The sequence below is a fragment of the Channa argus genome, chromosome 5, assembly GCF_033026475.1.
Source record: "Channa argus isolate prfri chromosome 5, Channa argus male v1.0, whole genome shotgun sequence".
In the NCBI taxonomy this organism is placed as follows: Eukaryota; Metazoa; Chordata; class Actinopteri; order Anabantiformes; family Channidae; genus Channa; species Channa argus.
The window spans coordinates 22676573-22693146 of NC_090201.1; the positions used below are offsets into that span (position 1 = coordinate 22676573).

Genomic DNA, 16574 nt, shown 5'->3' on the forward strand with positions numbered 1-16574 from the left:
AAAACACCCACTTCCCTTTTTCTACGGCTCACGAAGGTAATAGACACACTCAGTGGTGTGACGGTCCGTAGTGACCCGTGTCTCAGCGTCCCCTGTTTGGAGAAGTTACACCGAGGACCCAGGATATTTTTGTCTTGTTTGCAGCCCGGGTATGGACGTTTTACTGGACACCTGCGGATGTCCGCGAGCCCGATATCTGCTGTTAATATACATTTTTGTGTTGAAGGCAGCAGGTTAGTAAATTACCGTCCTCGCAGTCTGCGCAATGAAATATTATTTATCATCGAATAGTTACTTAAGGGTTTTAGTTAAAACAGCCAGGTTCAATTGTCTGCTTGACCTGTTAATTTAAAAATAAAAAGTGCTTTTTATGGTTTGTGAGGATAAATAACTAACGTTAGTGATAGTTGATAACGTTTAGTTGATAAGCATAAAGGAGCAGCAGTGCTGTATATATTGTGTGGACACAAAGTATTAATTTCATGCCAGGTTATCAATTAAACAATGGATATTAACAAGGCATTGCTGCCAACGTCTAATTTCTAAGCCAGTATTTAAGGGCTTTATAAATTCATACAGGTTTATAAGAAGTTTAGAAATTATTAACAATGCTTTATTGCCACTTTATTGTCTATACTTTGTTTTTTTAACATCTAAAACAGCCTAAGTTTTGCTTTTTTTGTTATGCACTGAAGATTCATATTGCGAGTTTGAAACAATAGAAAGTTGATGATGATTTGTTGTCTTTGTTGTTTCTTTCTTACAGCTGACTGTCCAAAACCTGAGGGAAGCACAAATACTGTCTTAACCGATGAAGCACTGCTATTGAATGCATTTCCAGAGGGAACTAAAGTCAGTTTTGAGTGTGCGAATGGACATGATAAAGAAAAGGGCTCTGAGTTTATAACCTGCATTGATGGGAAGTGGTCTGAACTAGATCTCACCTGCAAAAGTGAGCACTGTCAACCTCAATGATAACTGTGACATATTTACAAAAATCCTCTTCATCTATTGAGAACAGTTATTGTGATTATAGTCCAGCAGCAATGTTCTGTTGTTTGTGTTGAAATGACAGGGAAGGACTGTGGTCAACCTGAACCTCAGCCCAATATGAGGTTTGACATCAGTGCTGGTACCTTATTTGGCGATCAAATAAGAGCCATTTGTGATAAAGGGTGAGTATAAATGGAATATGTGCAGTCTTCATATTCCATTAATATCTGGTTACATTGCCTCTGAACCAGCTCCAGTGACAACACTGCTGCTGTCAACAGCTGTCTAACAGACAGTGCTGTGGGCACATAGACCTACATGACTAAAGGGAAATTAGATTTGCTGATAGAGGTGGTCTCCAAAACTCAGTCCAGAAACCTGAGTCACCTCACTTTCTGTTTGCCAGAAAGTTGCATTTCACTCATTAGAAATTGAACTCTCTTGTCTCCAGCATTGAGAGTGTTAATACTGGGGTTCTTGACTAAATGCAACATTTACTGAATTTACTGTAGTTTCAGAGTTGAAATAACTTTTATACTGCATCTAAAACCCTGGCTCCACAGTCCTATAAATAAACATTCCATCTTTCAACAGATATGAGATTAGAGGACCAAGCTACATGACGTGCTATAACTCAGGGTGGATTGGAAAACCAAGGTGTGAAAGTAAGTGTTTCTTATTTTGTATTTTTTGAAACTACAACATGAAGCAATAAAACAACTAATGGCAGATTTCTACATTTTATTAGTACAACTTATGTTTCATTGTAGTTAATACATGGCTTATACAGCAGCGATTGCTTATTTTTGTCTGTGTCCGGATTGATTTTGTTCTTTTTCGCTCCCTATAATGTCACATAGTGGTAACGTGTGAAAAACCTACAGAAGTGATCAATGGCAGCTGCTCATGGAATTCTAAAGATGACCCACAGTACGGAGAGAAATTACACTTTTCCTGTAATGAAGGATACACCCTTGTTGGAAAACCTAGTATAGTTTGCATTGAAACCGGTGAATATGATTCTCCGCCTCCTAAGTGTGAAGGTAAGTTGCGCTGCATCCATGTGTTTGACTTGTTATTCTACAGATCACTGGTTATACTGATGAGAGTCAGGAGGACAAACATTAAGCATATTGTATTGTGAGCTTAGTGTTGTGAAGGTGATTTTGTGCAGACTGTGCATCATTTTAAAACCAAACTTTTCACTCTTTCAGGTTGAAACTACACCACTACTTAACATTCATTCACAGCAGCATGAAATTGCTTTTGCACTAATATGAGAGGGACGAAAACTAATTGAATACAATAGTTGTCACCATTAATTCCTGTCACTTATGTCCCGATTATTTAGTCAGATATTATTTAGATAATACAATTGAAGTTGTGAAAAAAGACTGTTTCCCAGTTGCTTAGTGCTTTCAAGGAAATGTTTATTGTGAGTCAAATAGCAACAATTGTTGCCCTCACTACGAACAGTATGTTTATATTTATATCTACAAGGTGTGAAACTAAGTGTTTCTTATTTTGTAATTCTTGAAACTACAACATGAAGCAATAAAACAGCTAATGGCAGATTTCTACATTTTATTAGTACAACTTCTGTTTCATTGTAGTTAATACATGGCTTATACAGCAGTGTTTGCTTATTTTTGTCTGTGATTGATTTTTTAATTTTTTTATAATGTCACACAGTGGTAACGTGTGAAAAACCCACAGAAGTGATCAATGGCAGGAGCTCATGGAATTCTGAAGATGACCCACAGTACGGAGAGATAATAAACTTTTCCTGTAATGAAGGATACACCCTTGTTGGAAAATCTAGTATAGTTTGCAGTGAAACCGGTGATTATGATTCTCCGCCTCCTAAGTGTGAAGGTAAGTTGCATCCATGTGTTTGACTTGTTATTCTACAGATCACTGGTTATACTGATTAAAGTCAGGAGGACAAACATTAAGCATATTGTATTGGGAGGTTAGTGTTGTGAAGGTGATTTTGTGCAGACTGTGCACCATTTAAAACCAAACTTTTCACTTTTTTAGGCTGAAACTACACCACTACTTACCATTCATTCACTGCAGCATGAAAATGCTTTTGCACTCACGTGGGGGGGAGGTACAGAATTCATACAATAGTTGTCACCATTAATTCTTGTCACTTATTTCCTGACTACTTAGTCAGATATTATTTAGATAATACAGTTGAAGTTGTGAACAAAGACTGTTTCCTAGTTGCTTGGTGGTTTTAAAGATCCTTCTATTGTAAGTCAAATAGCAACAAGTGTTTCCCTCACTACAAACAGTATATTTATATTATATGTACATTGTGACTGATGTGTAGAAAACATAAAGCCAGCAAGACCTGGACTGTATGTACGTAGTTGTGATGAATTATTGTATCAGGCCCCTGATACTCAAAGGCTTTGCAAGTTTCACAGTGTACTGACATAAATTTAACTCAGAGGCTCTCTGGAATCTAATAATCTCTGTAACGCTTTGAAATGTTTAATATTGACATGATTTGTAACTAAGACATGCAAAACCACATAGAAAATCAGATGCTTGGAAGAACAGTATGCTGCTGCAAAATTGTCATATGTTCTTTTGGATTAAACACATTACATTTACATTGTTGTTATTTCATCATAAGCACTCGGCACAGTCCTCAAAGTCTTTCATTAGACAATTCAAAGCTTTACAACATTTTGCTATTCACTATTCATGTCATCTTATGTGGTTTTATTCACTACCATTGTCAGAGTTTCCTTAACAGATTAAAAGTATGCAGTGACTAGACTGATTAGATTTTAAGTTCGCGAGTCCGATATCTGCTGTTAATATACATGTTTGTGTTGAAGGCAGCAGGTTAGTAAATCACCGTCCTCGCAGTCTGCGCAATGAAATATTATTTATCATCGAATAGTTACTTAAGGGTTTTAGTTAAAACAGCCAGGTTCAATTGTCTGCTTGACCTGTTAATTTAAAAATAAAAAGTGCTTTTTATGGTTTGTGAGGAAAAATAACTAACGTTAGTGATGCCAATCTATTTCCATTTGATAAACATAAAGGAGCAGCAGTGCTGTATATATTGTGTGGATACAAAGTATTAATTTCATGCCAGGTTATAAATTAAACAATGGATATTAACAACGCATTGCTGCCAACGTCTAATTTCTAAGCCAGAATTTAAAGGCTTTATAAATTCATACAGGTTTATAAGAAGTTTAGAAATTATCACAGATGCTTTATTGCAACTTTGTCTATACTGTGTTTTTTTAACATTTAAAACAGCATAAGTTTCGCTTTTTTTGTTATGCACTGAAGATTCATATTGGGAGTTTGAAACAATAGGAAGCTGATGATGATTTGTTGTCTTTGTTTTTTTTTCTTACAGCTGACTGTCCAAAACCTGAGGGAAGCACAAATACTGTCTTAACCGATGAAGCACTGTTATTGAATGCATTTCCAGAGGGAACTAAAGTCAGTTTTGAGTGTGCGAATGGATATGTTAAAGAAAAGGGCTCTGAGTTTATAACCTGCATTGATGGGAAGTGGTCTGAACTAGATCTCACCTGCAAAAGTGAGCACTGTCAACCTTAATGATAACTGTGACATATTTACAAAAATCCTCTTCATCTATTGAGAACAGTTATTGTGATTATAGTCCAGCAGCAATGTTCTGTTGTTTGTGTTGAAATGACAGGGAAGGACTGTGGTCAACCTGAACCTCAGCCCAATATGAGGTTTGACATCAGTGCTGGTACCTTATTTGGCGATCAAATAAGAGCCATTTGTGATAAAGGGTGAGTATAAATGGAAGATAGGCAGTCTTCATATTCAGCTCCAGTGACAACACTGCTGCTGTCAACAGCTGTCTAACAGACAGTGCTGTGTGCACATAGACCTACATGACTGAAGAGAAATTAGATTTTCTGATAGAGATATTGAACTCTCTTGTCTCCAGCATTGAGAGTGTTAATACTGTGGCTCTTGACTAAGTGCAACATGAATTTACTGTATTTTCAGAGTTGAAATAACTATTATACTACATTCCAAAACCCTGGCTCCACAGTCCTTTAAATAAACAGCTCTGCCATATTTTCATTCCATATTTCAACAGATACGAGATTAGAGGACCAAGCTACGTGACGTGCTATAACTCAGGGTGGGGTAAAAAACCAAGGTGTGAAAGTAAGTGTTTCTTATTTTGTATTTCTTGAAACTACAACATGAAGCAATGAAACAACTAATGGCAGATTTCTACATTTTATTAGTACAACTTCTGTTTCATTGTAGTTAATACATGGCTTATACAGCAGCGATTGCTTATTTTTGTCTGTGTCCAGATTGATTTTGGTTTTTTTTGCTCCCTATAATGTCACACAGTGGTAACGTGTGAAAAACCTACAGAAGTGATCAATGGCAGGAGCTCATGGAATTCTGAAGATGACCCAAAGTACGGAGAGATAATAAACTTTTCTTGTAATGAAGGATACACCCTTGTTGGAAAAGCTACTATAGTTTGCAGTAAAACCGGTGAATATGATTCTCCGCCTCCTAAGTGTGAAGGTAAGTTGCGCTGCATCCATGTGTTTGACTTGTTATTCTACAGATCACTGGTTATACTGATGAGAGTCAGGAGGACAAACATTAAGCATATTGTATTGTGAGGTTAGTGTTGTGAAGGTGATTTTGTGCAGACTGTGCATCATTTTAAAACCAAACTTTTCACTTTTTTAGGCTGAAACTACACCACTACTTACCATTCATTCATTGCAGCATGAAAATGCTTTTGCACTGATATGAGAGGGACGAAAACTAATTTTATGCAATAGTTGTCACCATTAATTCCTGTCACTTATATCCTGATCATTTAGTCAGATATTATTTAGATAATACAATTGAAGTTGTGAACAAAGACTGTTTCCCAGTTGCTTGGTGGTTATAAGGACATTTCTATTGTGAGTCAAATCGCAACAATTGTTGCCCTCACTACGAACAGTATATTTATATTTATATTTATATGTACAAGGTGTGAAAGTAAGTGTTTCTTATTTTGTATTTCTTGAAACTCCAACATGAAGCAATAAAACAGCTAATGGCAGACTTCTACATTTTATTAGTCTAACTTCTGTGTCATTGTAGTTAATACATGGCTCATACAGCAGTGATTGATTATTTTTGTCTGTGTCCGGACTGATTTAGTTCTTTTTCGCTCCCTATAATGTCACATAGTGGTAACGTGTGAAAAACCTACAGAAGTGATCAATGGCAGGAGCTCATGGAATTCTGAAGATGACCCACAGTACGGAGAGATAATAAACTTTTCCTGTAATGAAGGATACACCCTTGTTGGAAATGCTACTATAGTTTGCAGTGAAACTGGTGAATATGATTCTCAGCCTCCTAAGTGTGAAGGTAAGTTGCATCCATGTGTTTGACTTGTTATTCTACAGATCACTGGTTATACTGATTAAAGTCAGGAGGACAAACATTAAGCATATTGTATTGGGAGGTTAGTGTTGTGAAGGTGATTTTGTGCAGACTGTGCACCATTTTAAAACCAAACTTACTGGAGATTGGTTTTCACGTTTTTAAGCTGAAACTACACCACTACTTACCATTCATTCACTGCAGCATGAAAATGCTTTTTCACTGATGTATGTGTGTGTGTGTTGCAGAATTAATACAATAGTTGTCACCATTAATTCTTGTCACTTATGCCCTGACTACTTAGTCAGATATTATTTAGATAATACAATTGAATTTGTGAACAAAGACTGTTTCCTAGTTGTTTGGTGGTTTTAAAGATATTTCTATTGTAAGTCAAATAGCAACAAGTGTTTCCCTCACTACGAACAGTATATTTATATTATATGTACATTGTTACTGATGTGTAGAAAACATGAAGCCAGCAAAGACCTGTACTGTATGTACGTAGTTGTGATGAATTATTGTATCAGGCCCCTGATACTCAAAGGTTTTGCAAGTTTCACAGTGTACTGACATAAATTCCACTCAGAGGCTCTCTGGAATCTAATAATCTCTGTAACGCTTTGAAATGTTTAATATTGACACGATTTTTGATTTGATTGATGCGCTGGAAGACACACAGCTTCAAAGCCGGGGACACCTGCAGAAAGGGACAGAGAGACGGGGACAGAGAAGGACAAAGACAACTACGGGAGAAAACACACATAGTTAATGATATACAGTGGTGACAATTGCGGGGTGAGAGGAGAGGAGAGATGGTCAAGAGGAGGAAAGGAGCTCAGTGCATCGGGGGTGGGTTCCCCAGCAGTCTAAGCCTATAGCAGCATAACTATAACTAACTATATGCTTTATTAAAGAGGAAGGTTTTAAGCCTAGACTTAAAAGTAGAGAGGGTATCTGCTTCCCGAATCTGAACTGGGAGCTGGTTCCACAAGAGAGGAGCTTGATAGCTAAAGGCTCTGCCACCCATTCTACCTTTGGAAATTCGGGGAACCACAAGTAGGCCTGCATTCTGAGAGCGAAGTGGTCTACTGGGATGATATGGTGCTATGAGATCTTCTATATATGATGGAGCCTGACTGTTCAGAGCTTTACATGTAAGAAGCAAGGTTTTAGATTCTATTCTAGATTTAATGAGAAGCCAATGGAGAGAAGCTAGTGAAGGTGAAATATGATCTCTCTTGCTAGTTCCAGTCAGCACTCTTGCTGCAGCATTTTGGATTAATTGCAGGCTCTTTAGGGAGTTACTGGGGCATCCTGAAAGTAGGGAATTACAGTAGTCCAACCTAGAGGTAACAAATGCATGGACCAGTTTTTCGGCATCACTTTGAGACAGGAGGCTCCTAATTTTGGCAATGTTCCGTAGGTGGAAGAAGGCTGTTCTAGAGATTTGTTTTATATGTGAGGTAAAGGACAAATCCTGGTTAAAAATAACTCCAAGGTTCCTTGCTGTAGCACTGGAGGCCAGACTTATGCCATTTAGAGTAACAATATGGTTGGACATCATATCTCTGAGATTTTTGGGCCCAAATACTATGACTTCAGTTTTGTCTGAGTTTAGAAGTGAAAAATTGTGGGACATCCAGGCCTTTATGTCTTGTAGGCATGCTTGAAGCTTTATTAACTGATTATTTTCATCTGGTTCCATAGATAAATATAGCTGGGTATCATCAGCATAGCAGTGGAAATTTATGGAGTGTTTTTTTAATAATGTTGCCTAAAGGAGACATATATAAAGTAAAATGAATTAGTCCTAACACAGAGCCCTGTGGAACTCCATAGCTAACCTTTGTGTGCATGGAAGATTCATCAGTACATTTACATTTAGTCATTTAGCAGATGCTTTTATCCAAAGCGACTTACAAGTGAGGTACAAGGCAGCAAGAATCTAAGTCAAGGAGAAAACATCAAAGCAAAGTCCTATCAGAAAAGTGTTCACAGTTCATAGGAAGATGTGGAAGAGTTCTGTTTTCAGCAGTTTTTTGAATATTGGGAGAGAGTCAGCTGAGCGTGCAGAGTTCGGTAGCTTGTTCCACCATCGTGGGATCCTTGCGCTAAAAAGTTTTGCTTGGTGTTGTCTGTGCGGTGCTGGGACCACCAGACGTCGTTCGTTGGCAGACCGCAGCGGGCGGGAAGGATTGTAGACTTGAATGAGTGAGTTGAGTTGAGTTGTTCATTAACATGAACAAATTGAAATCTATCAGATAGATAAGATTTAAACCAACCTAGTGCAGTTCCTTTAATCTCTAAATCCTGACTCAAAGTCTTCATACAAATTATTCCTATGGAGGTGATCACATAATTGTTTTGCAACTACTTTTTCAATTATTTTAGAAATAAAGGGAAGATTAGATATTGGTCTGTAATTAGCTAAGACACCTGGGTCAAGACAGGGCTTTTTAAGTAGTGGTTTAATTACAGCTACCTTATAGACCTCTGGTACATAGCCTGCTTCTAAAAATAGATTGATGATATCTAATATGAACGTATCTATTAAGGGTAAAGCTTCCTTGAGCAAGTTAGGTGGAATAGGGTCTAGCAGACAGGTTGTTGGTTTAGATGAATTTTTGCTGCTGCAAAATTGTCGTATGTTGTTTTGGATTAAACACATTACAATTACATTGTTGTTATTTCATCATACACACTCGGCACAGTCCTCAAACTCTTTTATTAGACAATTCAAAGCTTTACAACATTTTGCTATTCACTATTCATGTCATCTTATGTGGTTTTATTCACTACCATTGTCAGAGTTTCCTTAACAGATCAAAAGTGTGCACTGACTCAACTGATTAGATTTTAAGTTCGCGAGTCCGATATCTGCTGTTAATATACATGTTTGTGTTGAAGGCAGCAGGTTAGTAAATCACCGTCCTCGCAGTCTGCGCAATGAAATATTATTTATCAATGAATAATTACTTAAGGGTTTTAGTTAAAACAGCCAGGTTCAATTGTCTGCTTGACCTGTTAATTTAAAAATAAAAAGTGCTTTTTATGGTTTGTGAGGATAAATAACTAACGTTAGTGATGCCAATCTATTTGCATTCTATAAACATAAAGGAGCAGCAGTGCTGTATATATTGTGTGGACACAAAGTATTAATTTCATGCCAGGTTATCAATTAAACAATGGATACTGAAAACGCATTGCTGCCAACGTCTAATTTCTAAGCCAGTATTTAAAGGCTTTATAAATTCATACAGGTTTATAAGAAGTTTAGAAATTATTACCAATGCTTTATTGCCACTTTGTCTATACTTTGTTTTTTTAACATCTAAAACAGCCAAAGTTTTGCTTTTTCTGTTATGCACTGAAGATTCATATTGCGAGTTTGAAACAATAGGAAGCTGATGATGATTTGTTGTCTTTGTTGTTTCTTTCTTACAGCTGACTGTCCAAAACCTGAGGGAAGCACAAATACTGTCTTAACCGATGAAGCACTGCTATTGAATGCATTTCCAGAGGGAACTAAAGTCAGTTTTGAGTGTGCGAATGGATATGTTAAAGAAAAGGGCTCTGAGTTTATAACCTGCATTGATGGGAAGTGGTCTGAACCAGATCTCACCTGCAAAAGTGAGCACTGTCAACCTTAATGATAACTGTGACATATTTACAAAAATCCTCTTCATCTATTGAGAACAGTTATTGTGATTATAGTCCAGCAGCAATGTTCTGTTGTTTGTGTTGAAATGACAGGGAAGGACTGTGGTCAACCTGAACCTCAGCCCAATATGAGGTTTGACATCAGTGCTGGTACCTTATTTGGCGATCAAATAAGAGCCATTTGTGATAAAGGGTGAGTATAAATGGAATATGTGCAGTCTTCATATTCCATTAATATCTGGTTAAATTGCCTCTGAACCAGCTCCAGTGACAACACTGCTGCTGTCAACAGCTGTCTAACAGACAGTGCTGTGTGCACATAGACCTACATGACTGAAGAGAAATTAGATTTGCTGATAGAGGTGGTCTCCAAAACTCAGTCCAGAAACCTGAGTCACCTCACTTTCTGTTTGCCAGAAAGTTACCTCATGATTTCACTCATTAGAAATTGAACTCTCTTGTCTCCAGCATTGAGAGTGTTAATACTGTGGCTCTTGACTAAATGCAACATGAATTTACTGTAGTTTCAGAGTTGAAATAACTTTTATACTACATTCCAAAACCCTGGCTCCACAGTCTTCGTCCTATAAATAAACAGCTCTGCTTTATTTTCATTCCTTCTTTCAACAGATATGAGCTTAAAGGACCAAGATACATGAACTGCTATAACTCAGGGTGGGGTAGAAAACCAAGGTGTGAAAGTAAGTGTTTCTTATTTTGTATTTTTTGAAACTACAACATGAAGCAATAAAACAACTAATGGCAGATTTCTACATTTTATTAGTACAACTTCTGTTTCATTGTAGTTAATACATGGCTTATACAGCAGCGATTGCTTATTTTTGTCTGTGTCCAGATTGATTTTGTTCTTTTTTCGCTCCCTATAATGTCACATAGTGGTAACGTGTGAAAAACCTACAGAAGTGATCAATGGCAGCTGCTCATGGAATTCTGAAGATGACCCACAGTACAGAGAGATAATAAACTTTTCCTGTAATGAAGGATACACCCTTGTTGGAAAATCTAGTATAGTTTGCAGTGAAACTGGTGAATATGATTCTCCACCTCCTAAGTGTGAAGGTAAGTTGCGCTGCATCCATGTGTTTGACTTGTTATTCTACAGATCACTGGTTATACTGATGAGAGTCAGGAGGACAAACATTAAGCAATTTGTATTGTATTGTACCATTTTAAAAACAAACTTACTGGAGATTGGTTTTCACTTTGGGGGGGGGTTGCTTTTACAACTGGCCAAACGTGTAAAAGGCATAAGCCAACCACAGGAGATGCAGGAATAACTTGGTCTCTTCTGCTTTTGCCTTGTTTATTGAAGCTTTCTTCAGTAACAAAACGGTCTCTAAACTGAAACAGGTTGAAACCGGTCGGTAACCTCACAAAGCAAAACAGTGACATCCCTACAGTTAACCACACGATGACGCATCCCCTTCTTAGAACACTTTAACCTATAACTAACACAACTAACCATGCCTTTAAACTAACGTTGCCTGAGCAACCAGCCGTGTAATTATGTGTTTTAATTTCCCACTCTAGTTACTTTTTTACATTCACATTTAGTCATTTAGCAGACGCTTACAAGTGAGGTACAAGGCAGCAAGAATCTAAGTCAAGGAGCAAACATCAAAGCAAAGTCCTATCAGAAAAGTGTTCACATTTCATCAGATGCAAGTAAGAGAAAGAGCAGAAAGGACTTTTTTGTTTGTTTGTTTGTTTGTTTTTTAAAAAAAAGATTTAAGTGCATAGCAAGATGCGGAAAAGTTCTGTTTTCAGCAGTTTTTGGAATATTGGGAGAAAGTCTGCTGAGCGTGCAGAGTTTGGTAGCTCGTTCCACCATCGTGGGATCATTGCGCTGAAGAGTTTTGCTTGGTGTCTTCTGTGTGGTGCTGGGACCACCAGACGTCGTTTGTTGGCAGACCGCAGCGGACAGGATTGATTGTAGATCTGAATGAGTGAGTTGATGTAAGCAGGAGCTGTTGAGGTGACCAGCCTGTAAGAAAGAGACAGAGCTTTGAACCTGATGCGAGCAGCTACAGGAAGGCAGTGTAGAGATCTGAAGAGGGGTGTGACAGGCGTCCTTTTTGGCTGATTAAAAACGAGGCGAGCTGCCATATTTTGGATCATCTGCAAGGGTTTGATTGTGGATCTGATGTTGTACAGGGCAAATCCGCATGCCCTGCATATCCTTTCTTCCCGTTTCAACCTCATAAACATTGGGCTTTAAATTATCATTGTTATTGTCGCAGAATGATTTTACAACATACATCTTTAATATTAGAAAACCTCAAGAATTTTGCACCGCTTTCAACGCTGGCTCAAAAAACACACACACATCCGCTTGATTTATTATTTTTAGTGACTGAACCTCTGAAAACTTCTTTGAAAACTTCTTTAAATTTGCCAAACCCGAGGTCTCCTAACTTCCTGTTAGTGATTAAGATTGACTACAGTTTCTGACTTCATCTGTCATCTGGAGCAGAATTTGCAGTTCTAAAGAAGAGGATGGTAGATTTACACAAAGGCTCTGAAGGCCATTTCTAAACAGCTGTGCGTTTCGAAAGCATCAGATGAATTCTTTGTATGTAAACAAGTGACTGGGAGGTGGAGCCCCTTTGCTAGGTTCGGAAGAAGATCCAAACTGTTTACAAGTCAGATCTGTGCCAGAAAACAATATATTTAATTTAACTAAACCAAGAAGAGTAGTCAAATGTAAAACCAGAGTTCTGCCAAAAACTTGTGATTGTGTCTGTAAGTGTTTAAACTTTTGACTGCAGCTGCTTTAAAATAAATGACCTATTTAATTTCAGCAATGTTCTTAATCAAAAGAAAGCAAAATAGTAACAAATTCAACCCCAACACCTTCAGTACAAGGTAAATAATGTTTAACAGCCAGTTTGTTTAAAACATTACTGCCCAGATGAATTTAGAGATAATAATTAACCAGTGATTCAGTCATTCTGACTCTGGCTCACTTACGACAGGAAATTCAGTTTAAGAACTCTTTCCTTTTTTTGGGCTACGAAAGAATTTTGACACGCATGATTATTTTCCTTGTCACACAAGCTGCCAAGCGCACGACGTTCCACAGCTCACACTTAGGTCAGCGTAACTACCCTGAAACCAACGCTCCCGCCTTCAGCTCGAGGTACAGAAACTAGCCTGGAAAGAGACGCAAAGTTATCACTACACCAACCGTCTCATGTTTTGCATGCTGCATGCTGCATGCGTCTCATGACTTGTGCTCTTGCGCCTGAGGGCTCACTTCTATTGTGTCCATACTGGTGAAGAGCCAGGAATATTTCTGATTGTTATGTTTAAAGGTGGCAGGGACATGACAGTCCGGGAAAGAGATATAGCAGCTACAACCCGTGTAATATCCACAACGCCATCTTCCTTTCAAGGTATAGAAGGAATCCTCGAAAAACGCAACCTTTTAAACTTCTTTTGTGTCTGTTTGCCTTGTTATTAGTTGTTTGTGACTAGCTTGCCTCTGTAGAGACATGGATTGATGGATGATGTTCACCTTCCCTGAAATGGATTTGTTTGTCATAAGTCTGTACAGTACAACTAGAGCGTACATGTGCTCGGAGTGGAGTTACCAGGAATACTTGGATCTAGCAAATCTAATGTATCATTACACCTTAAAATGGTTGTTTTAGACAATTTTGGGAAATTTGCTTATTCACTTATTGGCAAACGTTTAACAAAATAATTTGGCAGGTTAATGGGAGGTTTTGTCTAGTGTCCAGATGACCTTCAGTGAAGCTACTGCTCACAACCAAGATACAATATCACACATAACCTCACGTAAAATGTAAAAGTGTGTTTTTGCACAATGTGTTGATGTTTTCAATATCCTAAATTTGTCCTCCTGTCTATAGTTTATATAGTTTACATACTATTGTTTCTGTTTTATATTTGCAGAGCAGACTGAGGAGGCTGAATATAATAAAAATATTGGTGAGTTATTGAGCTCCAGTTCTATTAAGATATTAACATGGACAAATATTTGTTTATGCTCTGCATTTCACTTTGATTGTGTCTTTCACAGCTTCGTTGATGGTTGTGGTTGGGGTAATTTTTGTAGCAGGTAATATGATTATTGTATTTAAATTTAACTACATTTTTCCATTGGAGATACAAAACGCAATAATCCTTTTATAACCACTTTACTGATTTTGCTTACAGTTACAGTATGTGGTACAGGAGTCATTTTTCATCGGCTAAAGAAAAGAGGGTGAGATGCACTGATGTTTTATTCTTAACTCCTAAATGCCTGGCTCATACCTGATTCTTCTTCTTCCTTTGTGCTTTCCGCTCTTTTTTCCCTTCTGGTTTTTAAATATCATGTGTGCTCTGAGGAATTATATGCACAGTAAAGTAACATTAGCACAACAAATGCAGCATGCAGTGACGTAACAGGCCGTCATTTGTAGTAACAGCTTCAGTTTCCCCACTGCTTTTGATTGTTGATTTGAATAATGAATAGATGTCTGTTTTTCCGTATGTGCTAAGGAATGAAGGAAGTCAACAGGAAATATTTTATTGAAACAAGATGTGACAGAGAAGTCAGGATCAGGAAAATTCTCTGCATGCCAGAATGAATCAGGATGCCTTTAATAGTGAAGCACAATGCATTTACAGGATATGTCTAAGTTGAAATCATTTAGCAACAAGCTGACTATTATTATTGTTGTTATTTTTTTTTTCTGTGACTTTTTTGCAACCTCTACATTAACACTGTTATGCTTATGATGCTGATATAAAACCTATGCGATTCACATGTCATTCAGATTAAGTGAACAGATTGGATGCAGTCAGTGAAACTTTGCTAATACAACATTTTCATAATAACTAAATAATCATATGCAAGCTTCAAGATTCAATTAAACCAACTAAACACTGTGGAATGCTAATGCATTAAATAAAACCATAACCTTTTAACATAAAAATAACTCAAAAAATAATTCAACTATTCTGACACAAATTCCTTATTTGATGACATCATAGCTCATATGACATCAAAGAAGACCTGAAGCGGGAGTTATTACCGTTCCAAAATCTTTAGATTCCCTGCCTCACTCAGGTATCTGTCAGTTCTTGTGTAATTATTACCACAACCATTGAAATATATCTTCATTTTACTATTTCAGTTAAATCTACAGACAATCACGATGTACCTCATTATTCCTTCTCTGACGCTCAACCCAAACTTTTTTGTCTCTGTTGTTTTCAACACCAGCTCTGCAAATCGGATCGTGGCTCACTACTAAACAGCCATTTTCAGGAACCATCTGCCAATGCTTGAAGTTCAGCTCCGGGCCAACGTGGAAAGCTCACTTTAAATAACGCTGCAATTCAAATGCAAGTTAATTAGATATACTGAGTAGTATCATCAACTCCAGATTAAATGCACTTTTTGTAATGATTTATTTTTATACTGACATACTGCACTCACTGATCACTTTATTAAATACACCTTGCTTAGAGCATCGATTCATAGATTCAACAGTAAAGGGTTGGACTCACTATTGCCTTCAGAGCTCCCTAATTTTTGCGGAATAGATTCAAAAAGGTACTAGAAACTAGAAATAAACTAAAATAATCGAAACGTTCCTTAGCGATTTCTGTTCACATTAATCTGATAGCATCACACAGTTGCTGCAGATTTGACAGCGGCCCATTCATGATGCAAATCTCTCATTACACTACATCCCAAAGGTGCATCATTCGATGGAGATCTGTGTTATTGTGCTGGATGTGGCCATCATAAGATGGTTACACTCTTATCATTAAACTGGTCACCAGCAGTCTGTGGCACATAAATGCTGCTCAATCAGTCAAAAGAAAATATCAACTACACCATTTCACGACTTCCAGCAGCCTGAACCTTTGACACAAGCAGGATCTACCCATGCTTTCATGCAATTCTGACACAATACCATCTGAATGTGCCTGCTGAGACTCAGTTTCCTGTTTTTAGCTGATGTAGTGGCACCTGGTATGGTCTTCTGGGATCAACATGGAATTTTAGAAATACTGCCACTAAATATTTTTCAGCGATAGTTGCGTTTGAAAATCCCAAACCACCTGGCACCAACAACGATGTCACATTCACAGTCACTTAAATTTTGCTAATGTATAGTTAAGTGTACCTAATAAAGTTGACAGTGAGTGCACATTAACACATAAGTAAATATTTTCTGCCAGTTTTGTATTGCTTTTGTATTATTTATATTTTAAAAGTGGAATAAAAATTTTAACGTTGATTTCATGTGAGGAGTGCAAATTATTTGGAAACATTTTAGTTTGACCCTTGGGCCAAAGCTTTGGATGTTATTAATGTGCTGCTTTGTTAAGACAGAACCATTCAAAAAATGTATTCAGGTGGGACACAATGTGTTTCTGTTTGCAGACTTAAATACTGATACAATCAGCTGCATTCTTTACCTCTTGACTCTCTTTCCACATTG

General features: G+C 37.4%; 1 protein-coding gene across 14 annotated transcripts in view; it reads left to right on the forward strand.

Moving 5' to 3' along the window:
- Positions 1–16370, forward strand: part of im:7151449 (sushi, von Willebrand factor type A, EGF and pentraxin domain-containing protein 1) — a 34339-nt gene extending 17969 nt beyond the window's left edge. For 8 of the 14 annotated variants that reach the window (XM_067504517.1, XM_067504518.1, XM_067504516.1 and 5 more), the window contains 20 exons: positions 767–952; positions 1076–1175; positions 1588–1658; positions 1854–2036; positions 2686–2868; positions 4385–4570; positions 4694–4793; positions 5111–5181; positions 5377–5559; positions 6226–6408; positions 9871–10056; positions 10180–10279; positions 10717–10787; positions 10984–11166; positions 13422–13502; positions 14026–14061; positions 14153–14191; positions 14290–14338; positions 15112–15187; positions 15344–16370. In XM_067504517.1, coding sequence (XP_067360618.1) covers positions 767–952; positions 1076–1175; positions 1588–1658; positions 1854–2036; positions 2686–2868; positions 4385–4570; positions 4694–4793; positions 5111–5181; positions 5377–5559; positions 6226–6408; positions 9871–10056; positions 10180–10279; positions 10717–10787; positions 10984–11166; positions 13422–13502; positions 14026–14061; positions 14153–14191; positions 14290–14338; positions 15112–15169 — 2249 coding nt within the window. In that variant the 3' untranslated portion in view covers positions 15170–15187; positions 15344–16370. The remainder of the gene's footprint in view (positions 1–766; positions 953–1075; positions 1176–1587; positions 1659–1853; positions 2037–2685; positions 2869–4384; positions 4571–4693; positions 4794–5110; positions 5182–5376; positions 5560–6225; positions 6409–9870; positions 10057–10179; positions 10280–10716; positions 10788–10983; positions 11167–13421; positions 13503–14025; positions 14062–14152; positions 14192–14289; positions 14339–15111; positions 15188–15343) is intronic. The other 6 variants (XM_067504527.1, XM_067504519.1, XM_067504523.1 and 3 more) reach the window with 6 other exon arrangements.
- Positions 16371–16574: the final 204 nt, after the last annotated feature.